The sequence below is a fragment of the Corapipo altera genome, unplaced genomic scaffold, assembly GCF_003945725.1.
Source record: "Corapipo altera isolate COAL_440 unplaced genomic scaffold, ASM394572v1 161, whole genome shotgun sequence".
NCBI lineage: Eukaryota > Metazoa > Chordata > Aves > Passeriformes > Pipridae > Corapipo > Corapipo altera.
This window is the reverse complement of record NW_020884979.1, coordinates 549,288-565,553: the sequence shown is the minus strand read 5'-3', so window position 1 is coordinate 565,553 and position 16,266 is coordinate 549,288. Positions and strand designations below refer to the sequence as shown.

General features: G+C 49.8%; 1 protein-coding gene across 1 annotated transcript in view; it reads left to right on the top strand.

Annotated features, from left to right (window-relative positions):
* Positions 1–1,546: 1,546 nt before the first annotated feature.
* Positions 1,547–16,266, top strand: part of ASAH2 (N-acylsphingosine amidohydrolase 2) — a 20,377-nt gene continuing 5,657 nt past the window's right edge. The window contains exons 1-14 of the mRNA XM_027665563.1: positions 1,547–1,845; positions 3,838–3,978; positions 5,567–5,652; positions 6,052–6,201; positions 6,807–6,983; positions 7,341–7,468; positions 8,025–8,102; positions 8,516–8,636; positions 10,206–10,331; positions 10,541–10,627; positions 12,227–12,331; positions 12,464–12,545; positions 13,038–13,153; positions 15,592–15,686. Coding sequence (XP_027521364.1) covers positions 3,852–3,978; positions 5,567–5,652; positions 6,052–6,201; positions 6,807–6,983; positions 7,341–7,468; positions 8,025–8,102; positions 8,516–8,636; positions 10,206–10,331; positions 10,541–10,627; positions 12,227–12,331; positions 12,464–12,545; positions 13,038–13,153; positions 15,592–15,686 — 1,478 coding nt within the window. The 5' untranslated portion in view covers positions 1,547–1,845; positions 3,838–3,851. The remainder of the gene's footprint in view (positions 1,846–3,837; positions 3,979–5,566; positions 5,653–6,051; positions 6,202–6,806; positions 6,984–7,340; positions 7,469–8,024; positions 8,103–8,515; positions 8,637–10,205; positions 10,332–10,540; positions 10,628–12,226; positions 12,332–12,463; positions 12,546–13,037; positions 13,154–15,591; positions 15,687–16,266) is intronic.

The window sequence follows — 16,266 nt, the reverse complement described above, 5'->3', positions numbered from 1 at the left end:
TTGGGGTGAGCATCGTGCCTCTGGTGGGACCGCTGTCCTTCCTCATGGTGGCCAAGCTGGTGACCTGTCACAGGTGGAAGACATGAGGTGCAGAAGCCAGGTGCATTTCCAGGACTTCTTTGGGGCAGTTTGTTGTTCCTCACTAGGTTGCCAGTGGCTCTGAGGAACCTGTTGGGCTGCTGTGTGATGATCTCTGTGTGCTCCACCTGGCACCATCTCGGTAATCCACCATCTCTGGAAGGAGCAGTTCACATTTCCCACAGGCAGAGGGATTTCCCAAGCCCTCAGCGCTTCACCTGAGGTCTTTGCAGTGCTGAAAGTCCCTTTTCTGCACCCGAAGGCTTGTTGCTTCCTGCAGTCCTGAGCCAGGGCGTGTGGGCATGGGCACGTCACCCAGGGGAGATGGGGAGCTGTAGCTCATGTAGCAGTCTTCTGAAAAGGAAAGCAATTTAAAATATTCCCCTCAAACATGTTTTGAGCTGTCAGCAAACTTCCTTTTCTTCCTCTGCCCCCACCAACAAGTGGTTTGCTCTTTCTGGAGTTACAGAGCCACAGGTGAGGCCTTTTCCTCAGCTCCCTGCAGTCCATGGGGTGAGGCTGGCAGGACACACCATCGCTGTGGCAGTTCATTAAAGCTCAGTTTCCTGGCTTTTCACGATGATCTAGCAAATGTTATCACCAATGCACAGCCTATTCCTGGCTCATCCCTGTCCCAGGGATGTCCCTGTGACAGCAGAGCAGCTGCTCCATGGTTTTGTCAAACAAGGCTCTTCACTTTCCTCTAAGGCCAGCGCAGGATTTGGGATGCCCTCGTGACTCAGACATTCCCAGCAGCACAGTGGTGCCCAGAGATACCCACATGGCAAAGCAGTTGGTTTCTCCACCGGTGGCAGAGGCAAGCAGGTTCCCTGGGAATTGCAGTGAGGAGATAAGGTATCAGTAAATCCCGTTTCTTCCAAGCAGCCAGTCCAAAAATCAGCGAGTCAAAGGGCGATACTGAACATGACCCTGGAGTGATGACACAGACCCTGCTCAGCACCAGCTGGAATGTTAACCCTTGGACTGGGGGTGCATGAGAGAAAAGGGGATGAAAGAGGAAAACTGAAACTCCTGAGCTGGGATGGAAAACGTCAGAGGTGATCCCAGCCTTGAATTCCCAAACAAAGTGCATGGATGCTGGAGGGAGAAAGGGGCATGGCTAGTTGGAGCTTTCCTCTCCCTTGCCACCACATCTGAGGGATGGGCTGGGTCCTGTAATATTTGGGAGGAGCAAACTGTCAAAACCCTTTGGATAAGGCATGCTTTAGCAGCTGGTGAATTTATCCAGACCTGTCCGGGACTTGAAGGGAAAACAGATGGAAAAAGCTTGGGTTTAACAAATGTAATAAATAAAAATATACTGGTTTACATTTAAAATACAATCCTGCTCTCAAGTTCTTCTTCTGGTAGAGTTTGGAAACCCTGAGGAGCAATCTTCTGTGAGGATTAGGAGTCATGGCCAGACTGGGAAGCAACCCTCATTCCACAGGCTGTGGAATTCCATCAAGCAGTGATGAAGCAAAGAGGAGGAAAAGATTCCCGTTCCCGAATTCCTCGTGCACCAGAGCTGATCAGTGCAATCCCAGGAAGGTTATTTTAGAGAGGCAGGTGCTGTCCCTAACTCAACATAAACACACCAGGGGAAAAAAAAATCCTCTCACCTCCTTGTGGGGTAGAAATTACTGATTGGTTTCTTCTTATCTTGTGCAGTGCTTGACTCACAGGGTTATACAGCAACAGTTTCCAAGCTCAACTTTTCAGCTTGGAGCAGGTCTGGAGCTGGGAGACGTTCCTCTGGCCGCTGGAACCAGGTGAGGGAACTCGGGTAGGTCTGCACGAGATTCCACTGGGATTCCATGGGATGAATGTTTATTTCTTTTGGTGTTGTTTGGGCTGGATCAGTGGGATAATGAGCACTGTCGCTGTGTGTGGTGCTGATGGGTTTGAGGCTGGTGCTGTGCGTGTCCAAGCCTGGCTGCCAATGCCACGCTTGGAGAATTAAAACAGGAGGAAGGAAACCTGTAACATTAGCTTTGTTGCCACTGGAATGTTTCCTGTGTGAAATCCAGCCCTGATGACAACTGCTGTAGCTCACCAGGGCAAAAGAAGCTGATAAAGAAAGGTCACCTAGAGCAGGTCTGGGTGACCACTTGGCTCTCTGGTGATGTTGTTTATCACTGCAACCTTCCCAAGCCCATAAATGCTCGTTTCAGCAGTTGTTTTCTGCAGGTCCCTTGTTTCCAGGGCACATTCCTATGAGGAGTAACCTGAAGGCAGGAGCTTTTCCAAGCCCCCTGACAGACTCACCCTAAGGCAAATATTACCTCCAGGAGAATCAGAGGCTCTGCCTCACTCTTCCCTTTCTAATCACAGGATCATCACAGACTCACAGGCTGGTTTGGGTTGGAAGGGACCTTAAAGACCATCCGGTTCCACCCCCTGCCATGGGCAGGGACACCTCCCACTAGCCCAGGTTTCTCCAACCTGGCCTTGGACACTTGCAGGGATCCAGCGGCAGCCACAGCTTCTCTGGGCAACCTGTGCCAGGGCCTCCCCACCCTCACAGGGAACAATTCCTTTCCAGTATCCCATCTTCTGACAGTGGGAGATCATTCCCCTGTGTCCTGTCCCTCCATCCTTCGTCCCAGGTCCCTCTCCAGCTCTCTTGGAGCCCCTTTAGGCCCTGGAAGGGGCTCTCAGCTCTCCCTGGAGCCTTCCCCTCTCCCAGGTGTCCATCTTCCCCATCTCCCTCACTGCAGTGAGCTGTGTCCAGGTGAGTTGGGGGCATCCCCAAGGACAGAGATCCCCCTCACTGCTCTGAACAAGGAACCCTTTGGAGCAGATTCATGGTTGGGTCACAGGCAGAGTGATGGGATCAGCAGTAAGTTTGATCTGCTAAGACATCTACGGACACATGGAAACATCCAAAGCTGTTTTAAAGGTTAATTCCTACCTCGTACAGGTGTTTACAGAAAGGGCAAAAGGCACATCTTAGCTCCAAGTGTCACTTCCCACTGGGCAAGCCTGAACTTTTGGGTGCAATTTTGGGCTGCCAGAGCAGGACAAATCAGAGAGGGAAACAGCATATTTTCCCATAGTTGTATTTTGCATGATTTTTCTTGTTAATCTTTAACCCAAAGCAAACCTCTGTTTTTAACCCAAAATAAACCTTCCATCTTTATAGAAGAAGGAAGAATAATATCCAAAAGCAAACCTTTTTTATATGCTGAAGAAATCCAGCATCAATACATAGGCTCTTATCTGGGAAAGCTGTCACAACCAGCACTTTTTCCAGCCAGGAGAGATTTGCACTTGGACCTGCAATGGGCTGTGCTCTTCTCATGCTGAGGTTGTTAAACTGACCTTTATTATGGTGACAGTATTGTTCTTTGATGTGCTCTGAGCATGTGAGCAACTGCAAAGCTGTGAGGCCTCAGGCTGCAGCATCTCCTCCAGGCACTCAGTGAACGTGGAGTCTGCTGGAATATTGTGGAGTTTATTTAAAAGATTCCTTGGGAAGGGTGAGCAAAGTGTTCTGGGAAACGTGGGGTCAGTAATTTGGGTGCTCACCCTGTCCTATCAGACCTCGTGACAGGGAGTGATTGCTGCTCCCAGGAGATATATTTCTGCTGTCTTAAGCAGATTGAAAAACCAATCTGCACTTCTCATCCTTATCTCTGCTGCTCTGGCACTGGGATGGGGGACACAAACCCTCAGCAGCTCTTGGAGGGCGTGATGTGTGCTCTGGGTGTGCTGTGCCCAACACTGGGGCTGTCCCATCTGTCCCTTTGTGCTTTCACAGTGCTCCCACCATGTCTGGGAAGAGGTCCAAGTGCTGCTCCTCGCGCCTGCGGGTGATCCTCATCGTGTGCCTGGGGCTGATGATCACGTTGACCGTGGTGCTCCTCGTCCTCCACTTCCTCAACAAACGCAGCAATGGCAAGTTGAGCTTCTTCAGTCCCAGCCTCCCACGCTGCTCCAGTGTGTGTCCAGTGCAGCCATTTAAAGAGGCACAGACAGAGGGGCACTGCTGAGCCTCCATCACCACCTCTGTGCACGGGCCTTTGGCCCAGCCTCAGCAGGGTGGTCAGACCTGGAGGAGCACCTGCATGGATGCACAGCCCTGGGTGTGGTGGGGCTGCAGGGATGCACACATCCTCCCTCCCCTGCCTCTGCAGAGCCCTTCCCTCCTGGCCCTGCACAGAGGGGCTTCACAGCTGCTGCCATCCCATCACAGCCCCTTCACGTCTCCAACCCCATCCCCAGGCACAGGGTAGGTGCTGGGGGCTGCCCCAAGTTCACTCTGCCCCTGGACAGGGCATCGCCCCACACAACCATCAGTGGGACCTTCCAGTTCCTGGAATTTGATCTCAAATTGGCTGCAGTTCACACTTCCTTCGTGGGTTTGGGTTGTAACAGGTGAGAGTTTTGCGCAAGGGATTCTCCTCTGTGTTGTAGGAGGAGGGAGAAGGGGAGGAGGTGGAGGAAGGGTAGTTTTAATGGGTTCACTGACGACAATTTAAATCACAGAAACGGCCAGTCTGTGGCCAGCGTGAGTGTTTCACTTCTCTGGTTTTGGTGACAGCCTAGGAAAGGCCAGACTGGGAAGACTGAGCATCCCCTTATCCCAGTGTCCTGCCTTGAGAGGCAGCAGCTGCCTGGGGAAGGCTGTGAGAACAGAAATATTCAATATTTTCCCACAGTATTATCTCAGCCTCCAGTGATCTGTGGCTCTGGGATTTCCTGAGATGCAGATAACCTTATTTATTTATTATTATTATTATTTTATAGCCCTCCGTGGCTTTTGTTCCATGAGTTTATCCATCCTGTAAGGATTTCTGCACCTTCACGATGGCTGGGGCAAGACACGACCTCCTTTGGCAGTACTTTTCCTCACCATTTGCCTGGAGGTCATTGCCCAGAGCTGCTTTTCCCTTCTTTGAACCTCAAGTGGCTCTGCTTCAATTTTTTTGAGGAGGACCAGGGTGCCAGCACTGGACACAGGGTGTGTTGGAGGCACCAGGGAAACATGCGGATGTTTTTTCTTCCCTGGTCCTTCCCAGCAGCTCCTGACATGCCATCCCCTTTTTCTTGCCACTGCTGAGCTGGTTTTTTTGTGTGAAGCAGCACTTGTACCCTTGGATCTGTTTCCTGTGTGGTGGTGATGGGCTTGGAGAGTTTAATTGGCAACCCTGGGCTTGTTTCCCCCTCGCTGTGTGTCCCCACACGTTTTCCATGGTCCAGTGACACCATCCTGTGACCTCCTTCTCTAGTTCCTCATGCCTGGTCCACCCTTTACCACCCCAAATGCCTTCACAGCCTCAGCACACTTGGACCACATCGACAGCCCACTGGAAACCCAAGCAGAGGACTCAGCTAGACCCCCTTGCCCAGAGTCTGCTGGGTCCTCTGGGGATGTCCAGCAGATTTTGGGTGTGGATTCTCTTGAACAAAACTGGGTTGCCTCTTTTGTCTCCAATTCTGCTCCCTCGTGTGTCCACTGATCTACTGGTTATTGTTCTTACAGATTCCATCAACATACCAGAAACAGCAAACTACTTGCTGGGCGTAGGTCGAGCTGACTGCACGGGACCAGTGGCACAAGTTCCCTTGGTAAGTTGGGGGAATCGAACGTGGGGTTGGCAAAATACTGATTGTTCATCACCCAACAGTGCTTTTTGCAGGGTTTCTGGTTCAGAGCCTTTGCCTCGACAAACGTGTGTCCCCTGCAAACATTCAGTGACGTTTCTTTGAGGCTTGGATCAACCTGGTCCAGCGCAAGGTATCCCTGTGGCACAGGGGTTGGAGTGAGATGAGCTTTAAAGTCCCCTCCAGCCCAAACCATTCCATGATCCTTGCACTCACAGGGCAGGGCAGAGTTGCAGCTGGGAGTGTTTATGCGCTGAATGAGTCCTCTGACGCTCCGGCAAATCCACCCGGAGAAGTTCACGCAGGTGAATGCATCCCTCCTTATTTTGGCTGGGTGGACTTGAGGGAGCTGTTCCCTTGCAGATGGGCTATGCCAACCCGGAGCAGGCGGCTGGTGGGCTCCTCACACGCCTCTACAGCCGAGCCTTCATCATGGCAGACCCTGACGGCTCCCGGCGGGTGGTGTTCGTCAGCGCTGACATAGGGATGGTGTCCCAGAGGGTGAGGCTGGAGGTACGTGGCTGGGAGTGAGTGGCTGCCACAGGGTGGGCTCTTGCTGGTGTTTGCATGAGGGTTATAGTTTATGTAGGGTTAGGTATTAATAGTCATCACTAAATAACATCCAGCTCGGCAGCGCGTTGGCCCTTTGCTTTGGGATTTCCCTGCAGCACCTTCTTGGAGAGATACTGTGCCTCTGAGGCAGAGGAGCTGTTGATTCCTCGCCATGAGACTGCACTTTGCCCATGCTTCTCTTAGCAGAAAAATTATCAGGAGTCCATTGGAATCAGGAGTACATGATCGTGGTGACTGTGTAATGTTGGGTCTCCAGCAGCACAGAGGAGAGAGGGAGATGCTGGAGAACTGTGGACTCCTTGGATGATCTGGGGTTCACTTCAGGTTGACCACAGAGGTCTTCACTTACCAGATTTTATTATTTTGAGGATCTTGCCGAGTCAACAACTGTAACCTACTTGTGCCACCAACATGGGAGTATCAGGCAGAAAGAAAGGAGTGAGGAGGAGGATGAATGGTTGGGGTTTTTTTGCAAGGGCTGGCACAAATCTCTACAGATTTTAGGCACGAAAAAGGGCTTTTTAAGACCACCTCCTTCCCCTTAGGTGCTCGAGAGACTGAAGAGCAAGTATGGTGACCTGTACCGGCAGGACAATGTCATCCTCAGCGGCACCCACACGCACTCGGGGCCGGGGGGGTACTTCCAGTACACCCTCTTCTGGATCACGAGCAAAGGGCTCATCAGACCATCCCTCAACTCGATCGTGAATGGCATCGTGAAGGTCGGTGTCACCCCGTCTGACCCGCGGGTGACTAACAGAGCTCTGCCTGTGATGGTTGTGGCAGCACCTCTGAATGCTACAGTCTTAAACACACTTGGAGGGGGGGTTGTGTCTACCAGAGAAACCAGATCAAAAAGCCTTAAATTCTTTCTTTAGAGACAATTGTGAGTAGCTTCAAAATATAGTTTTCTAGAATTTTAGGCTGCTTAAGGAAAAAAAATAAAATTAAATAAGCACCCCTAAACTCCCAAGAAAGGGTTGGGGACAGATAGGAAGGGAAAGAGAGAGGTTTTTCTAGATAATGTCATGTATGCCTTACAGACATGGACTAATATTCCCTGTCTTTCTACTTTCCAGAGCATAGACATAGCACATGAGAACATGAAGAGAGGAAGGCTTTTTATAAACAGAGGCACTGTAGAAAAGAGCCAGATCAACCGAAGCCCTTTCTCCTATCTCGCCAACCCAGCATCTGAGAGAAGCAGGTAAGAGCTCCCCAAGCAGGAGGGAAACAGAGCCCCGAAGAGAATCCTTCAGCTGGGACCTTGAGCAGCCATCTGGCAGTTGGTGTTTCTGGTCATTCACGGGAGGGTTGGAAATGTGGAGTCAAGGTGTGGCAGAATGACGCTGTTGTCATCCTGGGCTCCTGGGTGTGTCCCCAAACATCAGTTTCAAGAGTGGGCTTCAAAGTTGTGCTCTCCAAACATGTGAGACATTGGTTAAGGATGTGAACTTATGCTTTATTTATTTAAAAAAAAATATTCAGGTGGCATTAAAGTGCCATCCTTGGTGCGTGAATTTGTATTTGGAGAGAGCTGCTCTCTCCACCCCCTGGAGAGGCAGCTCCTGAGGACAACCATAACTCTTCCCTTCACAGCTGTTTTCAGATGCTACTCTGAGGTCTCACTGTGCTCTGGTAATACCTGGCACAACCTTTTTATTTCCTTGTTCAGCCTAGTGGAGATTTAACATGTCAGAGCACTGCAGAGTGTGACTACAGCTCTGGTGCTAATGAGGTTTCCCTGCTTTGTTTTCATCCAGATATTCATCCAACACAGATAAAGAAATGGTGATTCTGAAGATGGTAGATGAAGATGGACAAGAGCTAGGCCTTATCAGGTACTGACCACCAAAGCAGCACTTTTTCCTTCATATCCTCATTCTTTTTTGTTAGAATGAAGGTGTTTCTTTTTCCCCCCTTGTTTACATCGTTGACTCCTCCTTGTTTCTTTGAAGTAAGAAAATAAAAAGCCCCCTGCAGAGCACAATTCTCTGGATTAGTAAAAGAGTCAGTACAGGTCTGAACTGCCAAATTCTTGTGGCCTCAAGACTTGGATTGTCACAGCCATGCACCCTCCTGGCTGGGAGAGGATGGGAATACTCTGCCCTTGTTAATTCATCCCTAAGTACCTGGAGTCTGTGTTTGTATTCTCCCAAAGAAAATTACACAGGTCGACTGCAAATATATAGATTGAACAGGTCAGCTGCCAACACAAAGCCTGAACAATGAGTGTCCTGTGCCTCCCCCCCAGCTGGTTTGCTGTGCACCCCGTCAGCATGAACAACACAAACCACCTCGTGAACAGCGACAACGTGGGCTACGCGTCCTACCTGTTCGAGCAGGACAAGAACAAGGGAATGCTCCCTGGAGAGGTGGGAGTGCTTTCAGGCTGCTGGAAATAATGGGTGGAAAAGGGCTGCAGCACGGAGGGGGTGGCTGGTGCTTTGCAAGGGCCAAAGTGGGTTCTTTCAAACAGCGAAGGATAAACACAGAAAAAGGAGGACAAAACCGAACGCTCATGATTTAATTATTTCTTTTCCTTTAGAGGAGAGAAATTGGAAGGTGTTTTCTTGACTTTCCAAACTAGTAATTAGTGGCATTTATTTAGACTTAAATAATAAATCACGTTTGTTTTGATTAGACTATTGGAAATTGGAGAGGTGGTGGCTGTCTCATCCCTACCAGTGTTCAAAGATGGGCTGGATGGGGCACTGAAAAACCTGGTCTAGTGGAAGGTGTCCCTGCCCATGACAGGGAGTTGGAACTGGATGAGCTTTAGGTTCCCTTCCAACCCAAACCATTCCAGGATTTTATACTAGCAAGACACGTGCAGGATACTTGATCCAGAGGGATCCATTTATTGCATCTGTGGGGTGGCATCAAGCCTGTGCTCAGCCCCACTTCTTTCTCATGGCTTCCAGCCAGTTCTGCCTTGTGATTTGCATTTACCCAGAAGATTTGCCATCCTCAGACTGCAGACACAGCTCCTTTAAAAAACATTATTTCCTCTGAAATGTTACTGTGGACACAAACCCATCTCACAGGTACTTTGTGTCACTAATTGATTGAGAGGCTGTCCTGGGTGTATCTCCAGCAGGTACCTAGAAACTCTTGCCCAATTTCTCTTTTAATGCTCTGGGAACATGTGTGGTTCACGGCAAAAAATGGAAACTAGAGGAAGTCTTCCTAATTTCTGCTTGCAAGTATTTCTTTTTGTGGTGGATTCCAAAAGCTTTTAACAAAACTCAGCTTTAGTGCATCATTACGGGTGCAAGTCAGTGGAAGTTGACACACTAAGAAGTGTTTGCAGGATTCAATATTTGGCACATTGTGTCTAGGAGCCTTACAAGAAAATGAATTAAGAGATGATAATATATCAGAATAGTTGGTGTTGACATGTTCCAACTCTAAAAAGGTGGGTGGGAAATGAAATATCTGTGAGAGCTGAATTCAGCCAGTGCTCAGTGTGCAACCAGCTTTGCTTCTGACAGGTACTGCTTGATGTTAACTCCTGCAGATCCAATAGCTCTCACCCTGTAAATCAGTCACAGTGAAAGCCTGGCAGGAAAAAATAATTCTGTGCAAGGTGCTACAATGATCACTTGACATCTGATCCGTAACACGAGAAACTGGGGACGTGGAGGGAAGAGCTGCCACTGAGACACAAGAGGGACATGGAGAAACACTGTCTGGATACCAAAGCAGACTGAAGGCCACCCTGAAATGGCAATTGCTTCCTGGGTGTCCAGTTCTCCTTTGCTCTTCCTGCCCCTAACCCCTGGGATATACCTAAATCCCCACTCCAGTCCTCCCAGTCGCTTCGGAAATGTTCAGCAGCATCACGGGCTCACCAGCTGGTGGTAACACCAGCTCCAGGGAAAGCTGCAGGGGGTGTTTGCACTCACTGCAAAAGTCCCTCTGAGCACCTCTGGGTTTGGCAGGGCTCTTTTGTTGCTGCCTTCGCCTCCTCCAACCTGGGAGATGTGTCGCCCAACACCCGAGGCCCAACCTGCGCCAACACGGGCGAGTCGTGCGACAACCCCCAGAGCTCCTGCCCCGTCGGAGGGGTGAGTGTGTCTTACCTGTTGTGCCTCAGACACCCCATTTCCTGCAGTTTGCCTTGCTGCCCGGGTCAGTGCAGTAACCCAGTGCCTAATTTTGGCAGGAGGCTGGCAGTTCCCACAGCAGGACGAGCCCTTGTGAGCTCTCCTGCTTGGCAGTGCCGCGTGTTCTCCTTGGGAACTGATCGCTGCCATTTCAACCTGTTTCTCCACAGGCAGCCATGTGCATGGCCCAGGGTCCTGGGAATGATATGTTTGAGAGTACAAGGATTATAGGGCAAAATCTCTACTCAAAAGCAAAGGTAAGTGATATTTCGCTTGGCAAGTGTGCGTGAGAGCTTGTTATGACAGGAATGCACGATCATTTAAACAACTCAGTGATCCCTTCCAGCTCAGGGTATTCTGTATTCGACATTCTATCTATCTTTCATGAATGTTTGTAGATGTAAATTACTCCAAAGTCCACATTTGTATGCTTAAGGAAAAGTTTCTTGATTATTTTTTTTTTTTTAGTGGGTAAATGAGGTTTTATTGATCTTTCTATCTGTTGCCATCAGAAGAATTTGTTAAACTTAGGGCAGTGTATGAAATCATAATGGTAGTAAAAAACTTCTTCTGGTGTAACATATCTGACTAGACACCTAAATTTAGAACAGAAAGCACACACTTAGATATATTAGCACGTATTTAGATACATCAGCACATATTTAGATACATCGTTGTAGGTGTTGTGGTTTCAAAATGTCAGTTTGGGTTTTAATCTCAGTGTTCCTCATAGGGATATAACATAGATCTTGCCCCTTGCCATCTCCCCCTCCCTCCCACGCACACATCTCAGAGGTGGAAGAGCTCAGAGACACCACCACACACCACTTGTTGGCATCACACTCCTAAACTAACACAAATGTGAGTTAAAATGTGCCAGATTAAACACCCATGGAAGATACTCACCTTGCCCTGCTTGGCTTTGCATTTACTCAGCCGGTGTCCTCCATCCTATGGGCTCCCTTGTGTCACCTGAGGGCTCAAAAGCCACCTGACTTTACTGTTTCCCCTCCCGTGGCTTCGTGTAATGTGAGAGTAGTCAGTGCAAGGAGAGTTTTTGGCAATGTTTCAGGGACAGCAGCTGGTAGGAACTGGAACATGTCCAGCAGGAGGCTTGGTGGTGGTGGTTTCCTTTAATCACCATTTCAGATCCTTGCCCTGAAGTTACTCCAGGCTGATCGTGACTTGCAAGATTGTCCCAGTCAGAGTGTCCTGGTGTGTGTAAAACAGAGAGGGGAAACACTGCAGTTGTTTTCAACACCTCGGACTCCTGACCTTCAAAGGCTGCACCCTCAATTCCTTCCAGGAACATCATTAAACTGTACGACTTCTGGCAGCACTTTCTATGTCCCAACCCGAGGCACGTGGGCTGGCAACTGTTCCCTGAAGAGCTGACTGGCTTAGCTGTCAGCTCTGTGCTAAATACATGGTAAAGTCCAGGCACTTCTGAGCAATGAATACAGCAAAGTATTCTTTCTCCTAGAAAACACTCCTTCTGGTTGGTCTGGGCTGTGAGAAATGCCAAAAGGTGGCACCAGGAACAAAAAGTTGCCCCCCTTGTGAAATAGGTGCCTGTTTCAGCTGTAGAAGAAAGGCATGTGTAAAACTGCTGACGACAGAGTGTCCTCCCTCCCTGAGACAGGGAGAGCTTGCAGGGCTCAGGGCGAGCAGGATGTAGGGATGGGGTGATAGAAACACCTTGTGGGCTTAGGAAATACACTCTTGCTTTAAATACCTGGAAGAGGCCATGGGAAGGCGTCAACTGAATAAAGAAATAATCCACGTGGCTGTGTCTCAGCAGGGCTGGCTTCCTGACTGCTTCTTCCTCAAGGATTTCCACTTTGTGTGTCCCTTAGGAGCTGTATGAAAAGGCCTCCCAGGAGGTCACGGGGCCCCTGAGCTCAGCCCACCAGTGGGTGAACATGAGTGACGTGTCGGTGGAGCTCAATGCCACGCACACGGTGAGAGCGGCGGCTCCCGGGACACGGGGACCAGGCAGCAAGAAAGGTCAGAGTCCCACAGCAGGACCTGGCACGCCGAGGGGAGCTGGGGTTTAGCCCTTTTTCCTTTTTTTTTCTGCCTGCCTGATTTAGGTTAAAACATGTAAGCCAGCCCTAGGACACAGCTTTGCCGCGGGGACTATCGATGGCGTGGGCGCTTTCAACTTCACACAAGGTAACCTGGGGGGCAGGTGTCACTGTGGCTTTGGACAAACAGGGAGGACACGGTGCATCCCCCAGACAGACTGAACTCCCTGGAGGCACTTGGCAACATCAGCTGCTGGCTGAACCACAGCCTCCAAAGGGATGTTTTAGGGAAGGTGTGACCCTCCAGCCCCCGTGCAGGTTTGTCTGTGTGCGTCAGAAAGCTTCTGGAGAAGGAGGATATGGCCGTGCCCTGAAGGAGGGAGAGCACTGGATGGGGAGTGGGGAGAAGAAAGACCTGGATTTGGGACACTCTTTCTCGTTTGTTCTCATTACCTGAAGCCTGCCAAGATGGAGCTCAGCTGAGCTAAAGCTCAACTTTTCAAACCACCCCAGGAAAGGGCGATGGTCAGAATCCACTGAGGAATATCCCACCCCACCTGAGCAGGGAGGGGGTCGTGTCTGCCTGAGAGCTGCTGGGGCAGCTGATGAACAGTGTTTTAAAAGGTGTTTCCCCCTCAAGGCGCAGTAGAAGGTGACCCGTTCTGGGATCAAATCCGGGACCAGCTGCTGGGAGAGCCATCAAATGAAACAAAAGCCTGCCACAAACCCAAGCCAATCCTCTTCAGCACGGGAGAGGTAAGGACACACCAGTGTGTGCCCTGGGAAGCGCAGAGATTGCTGATCTGGGCTGGGATCAGCAATCCTTCACAGATTTGTTAGGGGGCTACAGGAGTTTTCTGTGCCAGCCCACATGGTGAAGAACACGGAGGGAGAACAAGCTGCAGGGGCTCTGAAGGAATGAAAATAGAAAGCAAGAATAAGTGTTGGCATTAGTTTGCATCAGAGTGAGAGAGGTGGAAGTTTTCCTCTTTCAGAGCATCTTTTCCATGTGTCCCAGGAGGAGAGACCACACTTCCTGCTCTCATTAGGGCCAAAAAAATCCAACTGAAGATCTACGCCTAGTTCTCTGCCTGTGAAACAGCCCTGGGCTGGATGCGCAGGGAAAATGCGTGAGGTCAGGGAAGCCACCAGTGTGTGGAGCTCAGCGTTGCCTCCCAGCAGTCTCTGGCTCCAGGACACCCATCCTCTGTTGGTGCTCAGATCCTAAAAGCTCTGGGTGTTTCTTTCTTCTGTCCTGCCATTTGTTTCCTACCTTAATCCATGGAAGGACCTTTCCTCTTGTCAAAGTATGGACTGGTCCATGCAAAATGAACCAACTCATCATGGTGCCCTTTGGGAACTCTGGGGACTGAACCAACTTGTCCACCTTCCTCACTATTACATTCCAAGGTTTCTTCAGAGTGTTGGCTTCCTCTGGAAGTGTCCTGTTGACTTCTCTGCTTTTCTGTCACATTTGTGCAAGTGTGTGATACTTCTGTGAGCTGCAGCATGGACTGATGCCAGGCTTGCTCATCCATGGGCAGAGTCACAGCAGGCTCAGGCTGGAAGTACCCTGGAGTGAGGTTCCCCAGCATGATACTGCTCCCAGCAGGACCAACCCTGCAGCTGCACCAGGTTGCTCAGGGCCATGTCCAGAAGAGCTGGGATAGTCAGCAAGGATGGAGAGCCCTCAATACATGTGTCCCTATCCACAGGGAAGGGTTATTTCTTAGGCCCAGCCTCTGCAGAGCCACTGCTCTGTTGGTCCCAGCCCATCCCCATGCTCGGGGCTGCTCCATCCTGGGCAAGACTCGGTGTTTGTTCTTACTGAGCCCTCCCAAAATCCTTCTTACAGCTTTAAATGAAAATTGATGCCCCATTTCCCACCTGATGTTCCCTTGGCATTAAGACAAATGCACTGCAGTGGAGCAGGATCATGTCCAAGGTCCTTTAGAGCACTTAGAGGATGCCATCTGGATGATTGTTATTCCTTTCACCAGTCTCCTTAAAAGCTTTCCTTCTGTCACTTTGTGTTCAATCAGCTCCTCACCTCATATCCCCTAAAAAGAGGTCCCAGCTCCTCCCACCCGCCTCCTCCATCTAGAATTGTGTCACTGAGAGGAAATTACACTTTTTTCTTACAACTTCATCACATTTGATGGATGCTCTGGCAGACCTCCTGCTTCTGATGTGAGGTTTTGTCATTCGGGCTTTGACCCCAGTAAATTGCCCCTCAAAAAAACCCTCTTTTTGGCTCACTGCAGTGGGATTTTGCATTTCATTTGCTGGAGCTGTGCCAACCTTGAGCTCTTGTTCCCGATTTCCTTTTAACTGGCTTTTTCATTTCTATCTATTTTTTTGCCGTTGTTTTCAGATGAAATGCTGCTCTGTGTGTGTGTGTTTTGGCTGCTGCAGTGGTGCTGAGCCTGAGCATGGTCCCTGCTAAGGGGCAGTTGAGAGTCAGGGTTAGGTCGAGGGTTCCCTGAGCATCATCACTCTCTAGGAGAAAACTCCTCCTCGGGGTGGAACTCCCCCTCTGGGAGACCATGTAGTGACAGACTGATAGAGAGGAGGTTTAGGTTAGAAATTAGGAAGGAATTGTTCCCTGTGAGGGTGGGGAGGCCCTGGCACAGGTTGCCCAGAGAAGCTGTGGCTGCCCCTGGATCCCTGGAAGTGTCCAAGGCCAGGTTGGAGGGGGCTTGGAGCAACCTGGGCTGGTGGAAGGTGTCCCTGCCCATGGCAGGGGGTGGAACTGGATGATCTTTAAGGTCCCTTCCAACCCCAAACCATTCCATGATTCTGATGAAGAGGGAACTCTCATTTCCCTCATTCGCTTTTGCTCTCCTGATCAGATGTTCAACCTTATCAATCCCAACTCTGTCATTTTTCCATGCAGATGAGGGGTTTATAGGTGCTGTCCTGACCTTATGTCACCCACTTGGCTTTAAGCTATCCCTCTGGCAACACCCTGTTTGTTTGTTTTTTCCAAACCAAGTATTTCCACGCGCCCTGTGTGGCTGTGATGTGGCTGAACTAAAACACCCTCTCCCGTGTTTTACAAACAAATCGAATTTAATTTACAAATAAACTTACCAACCGGTTTATGACCGGAGGAAGGAAAACATTCCAGCTATTTTTTTTTTTTTCCCTCCACCATCCTGAAGTTGCTGTACCCACTTTTTATGCCCCCTCAGATGACTCGGCCCCACCCGTGGCACCCGGACGTGGTGGACGTGCAGATCGCTGCCATCGGATCGCTGGCCATCGTTGCTGTGCCCGGAGAGCTCACGTGGGTATCCCTTCAGGAGAGGAATTTATTCATTTATTAATTTATTGCAGCCAACAGCATTTCATTCAAACCCCCTGCGACAGTTCTGTGTGCAGGTAGAAAGGGGGAGTAGGATAAAAATTGTCCTTATTATAATATATATATTTATATATAAACTCACCATGGGAATGAACGAGATGGAAACAGGTTTCCTAAATAATTTTAAGTGTTCATGGCAAAATGCAGGTTCAATGAAACAAAAGGAACTTGTTAACTTTGATTTGGTTTTTGATAATGAGCTGCACTGACTGTTGGTGGTACAATGGTGAGAGTCTGAGCAGGATAATGATTTGTCTCCAGCACCTTTATGTCTGTCCTGTCTCAGGGTGTCTCCAGCCTCACCCAGGCTGTGGTGATAAGTGAGAAATCTTTTGAGGTGCTTTGGTTGAACTTATCTCAGAGGGGCCTTAAGGGATGCTGAACAGTGCTGGAGGTGCTGTGGGAGTTTCTGGTGGGGTGCTGCAAGTCCAACCAGTGGTTCCTGCTTTAGCTCCCTGCTCTGCAAATCCCTGACAGGAGGGGGGAGCCGGGGGGGGGGGGG